The sequence below is a fragment of the Cannabis sativa genome, chromosome 2 (genome assembly GCF_029168945.1).
Source record: "Cannabis sativa cultivar Pink pepper isolate KNU-18-1 chromosome 2, ASM2916894v1, whole genome shotgun sequence".
Classification (NCBI taxonomy): Eukaryota; Viridiplantae; Streptophyta; class Magnoliopsida; order Rosales; family Cannabaceae; genus Cannabis; species Cannabis sativa.
In genome coordinates this window covers 1,462,212-1,472,436 of record NC_083602.1, presented here as the reverse complement: position 1 = coordinate 1,472,436, position 10,225 = coordinate 1,462,212, and the positions used below count along the sequence as shown (strand labels likewise).

At 30.3% G+C, this 10,225-nt stretch overlaps 1 protein-coding gene across 1 annotated transcript; it reads left to right on the top strand.

Annotated features, from left to right (window-relative positions):
- Positions 1 to 4,425: 4,425 nt before the first annotated feature.
- Positions 4,426 to 6,921, top strand: LOC115719151 (putative pentatricopeptide repeat-containing protein At1g53330). The gene is made up of 2 exons (XM_030648080.2): positions 4,426 to 5,983; positions 6,315 to 6,921. The coding sequence occupies exons 1-2, from the start codon at positions 4,576 to 4,578 to the stop codon at positions 6,335 to 6,337; spliced, it is 1,431 nt and encodes a 476-aa protein (XP_030503940.2). The 5' UTR covers positions 4,426 to 4,575; the 3' UTR covers positions 6,338 to 6,921.
- Positions 6,922 to 10,225: the final 3,304 nt, after the last annotated feature.

The window sequence follows — 10,225 nt, the reverse complement described above, 5'->3', positions numbered from 1 at the left end:
GATAAGGAATATAAATAATATATATATTTTTAATTAATTAGAGAGTAGCCACAGCATCTCTGATTAAATAAAATTATGTATTATTCATCTGATATAACTTTTATCTTTAAGTGTGATAAATTCAACTCGAACCAGCATCTGAAAAATGATCTGGAGTGAGAATAAATTAAGAACATTCATTTGCTTCTATTTTAGAAGCCTAATGTATGCCTAAGAGTCTGAATAAGACTTTGCATTACATTTGTTTCAGGATCGTTAAGTAGTATCAGAATAACTAAAGTTAAGACCACTTTATTTTTCATACAAAGTGATGAGGTATCTTTAAGATACTAAAAATTATATTCATACATATTTTAAGATGAATTGACCATCTGGAAATATAGTTAACCAATTAGATTCTAACATACTTCACTGGTTGTATTTATTCACGTAAATCAATATTTTATTACGTCCTTAAGATTACCAGTAAGTTATATTGTAGAGAATCTTGATTGTTATTTCCACTATAGAAGTCAGATTCATTTATTGTTTTGAGGATACATCTCGTATGATGTATTATAGAGTTTCATAGTAGGCCTAGAGTTCAAAATTACAGTTTCATTAGGCCATTAAGAAAATTTTGCGATAAATTCAGCTACAATATTTATGGCTAATAACTCTAAGAGTACTGGTCGAAGCTAGCATATCGACATTAAGTATTTAGCCATAAAAAAAAAAAAAGGCGTGATAAGTGGTCATTAATCACGCAAACTGAATTGGGTGATCGCATAGATCCTTGACTAAAGGCATGCCGCAACACAAATTCAAGGATCATAAAGTAAATATGGGATTCAGTTAACCCATATGCAGTTTTTTTATTTGTACAACCAAAAATTATTTAATGAAACTCTAATTTCGATATTTTCTCATATTTATGTGCACCTTAATTTCATCTGAGAAAATTATCGTAAGAGGACCTGAATAAACATAAGGGTTAGGGTTTATTCACTTAAGTACATTGCCACATAAAGTACATTGTTATATAATAAATATATCGTAATACATGGAAGATAATACTCGACTTATAATGAGGACATGTCGCTATGATTCGTATGTTTATTATATAATGAGGAACGTTTGGGTTTGAATATTTTAGTTTAAATACTGACCAAGTGGGAGAATATTAGAATATTTTATATATGGAAGTTATTTTCTAATTAAGGAAATGATTTTCTATTTAAGGAAATAAATAAATAATTGATTTTCTGATAAATGAATATTTAATATTCATTGAATCTGGACAAAATCAATTATGTAATATTCTATATATGGTCAGATTTCTATATTCATTACCTGATTTGATTTCCTGAATTAATTGTCAAAATATTCTGACAATTAATGTGGCGCAGATACTGATGGAGTATCTCACCTATAAATATAGGGTCTCGGTCCCCGAGCTCCTCACTCATTCTGTTCATAACAACAAATTCCATCTAAAGAGAGTTGAGAGAGCGAGGAAGCCCGATTACCCATGGTAGTCAATTTCCTTTGCAGATCAAAGCTTATGTGGGTTTGAAGCTCAAGATTCAATGGCTGGAGGTATTTCGATCCTTATTCATAGTGTATATATGTTTGATTAATTCCGCACTTAATACTTAAACATATACATTTCAGTTTATATATATAAATGTCTAACAGTCGATAAGATATCAATTCGAAAGAAATTTCAAACTTACTAAAAAATTCAGAGAGCATAATTTGGTACATCGGTAAAAATCTTAATTACCCTTAATTTAATTAAATTGCTTATTTATACTCATAAATTTTAATTTAAACTACAATTTGGTTTTGGCGGGAAGAAGAAGAAGCCACCATGAGTGTCCCCAAAGATAAGTCTCCCACATCTTATAAATATGTTTCTAACATTTTTAGGTGAAAGCATAAATAGAGAAACCAATTTGAGAAATTAATAACTTAATCATTTATAAAAATTTCAAAATATAAAGTTGAAATAAACCTAGAAATATAACTTATAATTCAATCATTCGAAAACCATATATTCTAAATTATAATCCTATTCAAAAGACATCTATAGATATATCTATATAAATCTCAACTTGTAAAATACTAACTAATAACATCCTAATTCATTATTTGAGAGAATGAGTATCCGACTTGAACAATACACCTAAAAATCCGTAGTGATTAGAGAAGTATGGCACCATAACCTCCACATGGAGTTTGAAACTATAGCTAAGCTTATTTCTCAATATTCTAACATATTTATTGATATTGAATTTTCAGAATGTGTTTATCACCAAACTAGCCTAATGTAAAAAGAGAAAGAGTACTTCTACCATTTATTCAATACCACATAAGTATAGACTTACTAAATATTATTCAACTCGATTTTTCACTCACAGATTCAGAAGGATTCTATTAACTGGTTGAAGAAGCAAGGCATAAATTTTGAAAGAAATTGCTTTGAGGGGATTAACTCTGCTTATTTTTTTGAACTTATGATGCATTATAAACTCATTTGCAACAACAAAATCACGTGGCTAACTTTTCAAGTTGCTTATGATTTTGGCTATCTGATCAAGATTCTCACACGATGTTTGCTTCCAAATTTATTGTCAGAATTCTATCTCTTAAGGAAAAGTTGTTTGAGAGTAATGTTTATGATGTGAAGTATGTGATTAGGTTTTGCTCGGGTTTGTATGCAGGTAATTTAGAACGATTGTTGATACCCTAAAAATAAAACGTGAAATGGAATTAAGTCAACAATCAGGTTCTCATAGTCATCTCACAAGTCTTATATTTTATAAAATTAAGAGAATGTATTTTAGTAGAGATGAAAATGTAATGAAAAAACATATTGGAGTGTTGTATGGATTAGAGTTATACTAGGATTTATTAATTATTATGGTTGTTAATGTATTTATTTTATTCATATCCACTTATTTTCAATAAAAAAAATCTTATCATTTGGTTCAAAAGTTTAATGATCATTTGGTATTTTTAGTTAATTATGCAGTATATGAATCTACATCGTAATCAAAACAATAATGTAATTCTTCTTGGACTTTTTTTTTAATTAAGAATAGAAAAATTATATTTGTACACCAATAAATTATAAATACACCTTATTTTAAATGAAAAACTTAATTACATTTTTATCTTTTACAAAATTATCAAAATATATAATTTTAAATGATGAGTCTATTTTAATTTTTATTTTTAATAATTACACCCTGTGCTTATAAAATTAAAATTAAGTATTTCTTTCAAGTCCTAAAAAAATTATTGATGGAGGAAAACAATTGAGGTTTCACATTTAATATAAGCATAAAAAAATTATATGTTTAATTATTTCATTAAATTTTATATTCTCTATTTTTTTTTATATATATATTTATCTATTTCTATATATAAAAGATTTACTTCATCATACTATTCAATTCTCATTTTTTTTAAGATCATAATTTTTTTTTGATTGATTGTTAATAATAATAATACATGCAAGTATGCATATTTTCATCCCCAAAAAGTAATGATTAATTGAAAAAAATAAAAATAAAGAAGAAGAAATAACAAAAAAGAAGATAAATTTAAAAAAGAAGTAAGTTGGACATTTATTATATGGGGTGAATTTTTTTAAGAGAAACCCAACTTAATAAATAAAAAGAGGTGTGTTTATAAAAAATAATATTTAAATAAATAAAATGGGGTGTATTTAAATTAGAGATGTACGTATAAATTGTTGGAGTGTAAATATAAGCTCCTTATGCTAATATTTGGTTGATTTACCAAAAATATCCTCGACATTTGAACTTCCCCCTCTCACTCTAACTCTGATTCTCTTTTTCTCTACATTTTCTCTTTGTAACCTTGAACGACGAGGAATCCCGAGACCACCGTCTGACCCCCAAGACTACCACCATTCTCGACTCAGTCTCGTCTCGACCTAGACCCCTCTCGACCCAAACCCCATTCGATCCAGACCATAGTCGACCCAGACCCCAATTGACCTAGACGCCTTGCCCTCGACCCATACTGTTGAGACCATTGAAGGACGGAATCCAGGAGACACTAAACGCCAAAGCACCATCAGATTCCCGCAAACTTGGGTTGACCCTCAAAGATTAGATTTTGTATTTTTCTTTTTGTAAAAAAAAAATATTTGGTTAAGAATATTTTTAGTTGATTAAGTTTGATTAATCATTATTTATAGCGTAATACGTTTCTTGGATTTGTGTGAGAGATGAGGGTGGTTATGGTGTTTTTCAGTTAAATTTGATTATTGATAGGTTATCGATACTTTATCAATAGATTCTCGATGGTTCATTGATTAGTTATCGACATAGTATTAATGATTTATCGATATATTGTTTTGTTTGGTCTTAACTATCAAAATTTGATAAGTACTTAATATTTATGGAAGGAATTTCAAACTTATTAAAAAATTCAGCATAATTTAGTAAATTCACAAAAAATTTAATTACCCTTAATTTAATTAAATTGCTTATATATACTCATAAATTTAAATTTAAACTACAATTTTGGTTTTGGCGGGAAGAAGAAGAAGAAGCCACCATGAGTGTCCCCAAAGCCATCTCTCCTCACCGGCTTTCCTCCCTCCTCCGCCGCCAGAAGGACCCAAATCTCGCTCTCCAGCTCTTCCAAAACCCTAACCCTCAACTCCAATCCACCAAGCCCTTCCGCTACTCACTCCTCTCCTACGACATTATCATCACCAAGCTCGCTCGAGCCAAAATGTTCGATCAAATGGACCAAATCCTCCTCCAAATGGGACGAGAAACCCGATTCGTCACTAAAGAGATAATCTTTTGCAACGTCATTTCCTCCTACGCCAGGGCTCGTCTTCCCCACAAAGCCCTAGAAATGTTCGAGCAAATTCCCTCCTTTCGTTGCAGGCGGACCTTGAAATCCTACAATGCTGTGCTCGATGCGCTTCTCAAGTGTGGCGAGATTGGTAAGATGAGGGAATTCTTGGTGGGTTTGGGAAATCAAGTCAACCCAGATGTTTGTACTTTTAATATATTGATTAATGCTAATTGTAAATATGGGTGTTTGGATGATGCACGGACTGTGTTTGATACAATGCTTAGCAGAGGTGTTGAACCGAATGAAGTGACTTTTGCAACTTTGATTTCCGGGTTTTGCTCGAATTGTAAGCTGGAAGAAGCTTTGAGATTGAAAGAAGATATGAGTAAAGTTTATGGTGTTAAGCCCAATTCATCAGTTTATGTATCTTTGATAAAAGAGCTTTGTAAGATTGGTGAATTTGGTTTGGCTTTTGGACTTAAGGATGAGATGGAAAGAGAGAAAGTTACATTGGGTTTGACTGTTTACACCACTTTTATTAGTGCTCTTTTCAAGGTTGGTAAGAAAGATGAAGCTCATAAGATTTTGGAGGAGATGAAAGGTTCTGGCTTGAAACCTGATACTGTAACTTACAATGCAATGATTCATGGGTTTTGTATGGAAAATGATTTAAATGCAGCTTACAAGGTTTTGGATCAGATGGTGAAAGAAGAGTGTAAAGCAGATATAATTACTTATAATATCATAATTGGTGGATTGTGTAAGGATGGAAAATGGAGTGAAGCTAATGATTTGTTTGAAGATTTACCAAGACTTGGTTACAAACCAGATGTTGTTTCTTTTAGAACAATGTTTGTTGGGTTATGTAATTGTAGAAGGTTTAATGAAGCAGCAACTTTCTTAGATGAGATGTTGTTTAAGGGTTATATACCTTCTTCCGAGGGTAGACAAAAAATTGTTGATGGGTTGTGTCAGGAAGGTGATATGAAGTTGTTGGTGAAAGTTTTGAGTAGCTTGGGAAATGCGAATTCGATTGGTGTAGATACTTGGGAGTTGGTGATTTCGATGGTTTGCAAGAAGGAGAGTCTATCAAATGTGTCTGAGAAAGTTGATACTTTACTGGTGCCAAATAACTTCTTGTATAGACCGAAAGAAGGTAAACTTTACTAGTTCTTATTTATTCAATGTATCAAATGTTATCGACCTTGAAGTCTTGTTGTTCTTGAAAATCTAATTAGAGTTCTTCAAAGACATTCATAACAATTCCTCATCTTTTGTGGTGATTGTGAAAATGAGACTTATCAGAATTGGACATTCAAATTATTGGGGTCATGAAGAAGATAAATTTCACGTTTTCTGTCTTGGGTTAGGTTATAGGAGGCACTATTTTGAAATGCATATTTTTCCTTTGATTTGTGCTCTATTTAGTGCTTTTTATTTCTATTTGGCCAGAATGTTTGATATTTGATAATGTAATAATATGACAGGTATTGCACCCGTACAATCCTGATGACTTAATGGTTCAATTTGAAGGCTGCATTGACTTAATGATTCAATGTTGGATTGGAGTCTCTTCATGTCTTCATGGATTTTCATCTGGGGCTAAATCCCATCCACAATCTGAGGAGATTCGTTCGATAGAAAAATGTCTAGGATCGGAAATGAAACGAATGAGTGAGAGAGAGGAAGAGCATTTACTAATGCTAGGTAACTTAAGTAACAATGTGTGCCTACAAATCTGAAAATTATTGATCCTTGTTCTACATTCCTTGGCATAATAAGTCTGTTTCGGCCCTCTCTCGTGCCCACTTTTAAACTCACCATTTTTAATGTTTTGTGTGTCATTATGTTGACAACTGATCGAACAAATGTCGAAATTGTGAATTCTTAAGCAGCTACTTTGTAAATGCGTGAATTTACATAGTAAACTGAACACATACAATCTCTATACACAGGCTGACACTGAAAGTGATGACATCTATTTAGGTATCAATTTCTAGATAATTTGTTTTGGCCATTTTTCTTGTTATATCTTGGATGTGTTATATACTACTATTCACTTTTTAAAATAATAAAATGTTTCTTTATAGGTGATCTGGTTTGGTTCTTTTACATGTTTTTTTACCTTTGTTTGATTTTTAGGTTAGTTTAAATCTCGAATTGAAAAAAATTCTTAATTACAGAATGAAAAGTGAAAGATGGTAAGCTTAGCAAAATATATATTAGAGATAATACTGATAACAAAGAAACAAATGAAACTTGGATCAACAAAGTACCCCTCTTGATGCACACAAACACAAAGTGAATTTCAAAGTATTTAAAATTATAATTGAGAAAGATGAAAGAAATCAAAGATAACCATTTATAGTTATATGGGTGGAACAAAACAAGTGAGATACGAATTGAAAGAGGTAAATGTTGACAAAACTGAGACTACAAAATTGAATATTCAAACATGCAATTATTGAGAATTTGAGGAGAGCTCCTGTTAACCTTTTAATATAATCTCTTAGTCAATTTTTGTGCTTGAAAACACATGTTGAAATATTTCTTTTCATTTTTTTTATGGTGGTGTTTGTTATGCTTACAACATCATCCTTGTAAATTTTTAAAAAATTTTGAATAGTTTACAGTGTTGAAAATACGTTTGAAGTTTTTTGAACGCGCGTGATAAACTGAAATATTAAGAACTCTGTTTACGACATTGTAAACTATTCGGAAGTTTTTAAAAATTTACAAAGATGATATTTTGAGTGTGAAAGGTGACTAAAAAATTATAATAAGAGATTGTAATTAATAGTTGTCTAACAATTTTAAATGGAAGAATCAATGAGCAACCTTTTTTCCTTTTCCTCTAATAAGCCATTTGGATCGGATCCTATAGCTTTTTTGGCTAAGTAAACCAATAAATAGACATATGTTATGGTGAAAAAATAAAGGGAGATAAATCCAATAGATATCAACCAAGTAACAATTCAATTAACTAATATTAATCAAGTATTAGAAATCATAAATAAAAATTCAAAACAAGTTTGAAAATTTACCTTTTTTAAAATATAATCTCTTTTGTTGTTGTAGATATCGAGTGTCAAAAATAAAGTTCAAAATATTTTATTGCATGCAGATTGTTTTGAATTTGATTAATCAAAAATAAATAAATTTATTGGATATCAACCGTAATTGAAAATTAATTACACATGATCTATAGTAACTTTTTAAAGTAGTCCAAAATATTGCTATTAATATATAGTATAACTAATAAATCATTATGAAAATAAAAATAAATAATGAAAAGAATCCCAAAAAATATCTTATTGTATAGAAAAATAACAAAGTGCCAATATTTATGCATGAGTTTATTTTGCTCAAGACTCTATTGACAACTTATGATATATTTTTAGACATACAATAACAAGTGTACCACATCTTATAAAGATGTTTCTAACATTTTTAGGTGAAAGCATAAATAGGGAAACTAGTTTGAGAAACTAATAACTTAATCAACTTTAAAAATTTAAAAAGATAATGTTGAAACAAACCTATTTTTCTAAGAATCTAAATAAATAGATACTTCCAATGTCAAGGGACAAACTTGTTACCAAGGTTTTTCTCTCTAAAACTCATTGTCATTTGTGTGAGTTTTTCTCATCAAAGAGATATAACCATCAAATATGTATAGTAGCTTTTTATAGTTATGATACATGAGATACCAAGATTAAATTTTTCTAGTTGAGACATGTTCATTCTGCAATAGAGTGAGTGAGAGAACTATATTATTAAAAAACAAGGAATTGTAAGAGTCATTCACAACTAGATTATTCAAATTGGAAACAAGGAGTACATTGACAACTAAATTCATTTCCAAGTGTAACACAAAAGTCTTAATCTTTTCAATCTCATTTATCATAACAAGCATAGGCGAATAAAGAAAATTTGAAAAATAATCATTAATATATATCAAGCTAGCTGATTTGTTGTTGTTGTTGTTGTTGTTTTGATTCAAAAATATCATTTTAGAGAAAATTTCAAATCAATTAGTTGCGATTCAAAACACACACCAATTTTTCAAATCTTAACAAAAAAAAAATGAGCTACTTCATTTCTCAAATCATTAACAAAAATAAATAAATAAATCAGATACTTTATTTCTCAAATCATTAACAAAAAAAATCAGCTACTCTATTTCTCAAATCTTAACAAAAAATGTTGCAAAAGCATAGAGATGAAGAAAAGAGAATTTGTATTGATTATAAGAATGAATTGTTAAAAATCGCTCCCTTGCTCACAATGTGTTGATCCTACAGGATTTAATCAAAGGGTATCGTCAAAAACAAATCTCTCCTCGTTGTCTAATGAAAATTGATTTGAGCAAAGTCTATGAAACAATTGATTGGAATTTTTTTCGAAAGCCTATTAAAAAAAAAACCTATCAGTTCTCGAGAATATTTATGGATTGGATAATGGTTTGTGTTCAAAGATATTGTTATTTGCTGATGATGAATGGGAAGGTACAAGATCAGTTTGAAGGAGCAAAAGGCTTAGGACAAGGGGATCTTATGTCCCCCCTTCTTTTTGTGTTAGTCATGGAATATCTAACTCGAACTCTTAAATGGAAAGCTAGAGACAAAGCATTTTCTTATCACTCAATGTGCAAAATCTTGAAACTCTTCAGTCTTTGTTTTGCCGATGACCTAATCATGTTTTGCAAAGGAAATAGGGACTCGATAACATGTATATTGGAGGTTGTAGCTCATTTTAGAAATTATTCAAGTCTCAAGGCTAATATTGAGAAATCCAACATCTACTTTGCTGGTATGACTGATAATACAATCCATAATATTCAGCATGAGGTTTCTTTTAAGACAGGTTCGTTTCCTTTGAAATATCTGGGGTCCTCCTTAGACCAACCAAGTGAAAGCAAGAGGATTGTGATACTATATTAAATTAAAAAACTAAAGTTGAAGTTGCATTATTGGACAAGTCGTCACTTATTCTTTGTTGGTAGAGCTCTTCTAATTAACTCAGTTTTAATTAGAATTTGATGTTATTGGATGATTACCTCAAAAAATAGCCAAAGAGATTGACCGAATTTGTAGAAACTTTCTTTGGAGAAAAAAAAGGAAATCATAACAAACTTCACATGGCTGGTTTATTTACCGAGAAAACTCGGAGGCTTGAGATTTCAAGAAGGTCCCAAATGGAACAAGGCGACTTTAGCTAAATATCTTTGGACTATTTCTACAAAACAAATTGTGGTTTGGGTAAAATGGGTGAACAATTTGTACATAAATAATGTCAGTGATTTGGTCTCTTGAGTTAAAGATGGACATTAATTGGTATTGGAGAAAACTCTTGTGATTTAGAGAGACTTTCGCTCAAGAAGATATTATCAAAGATG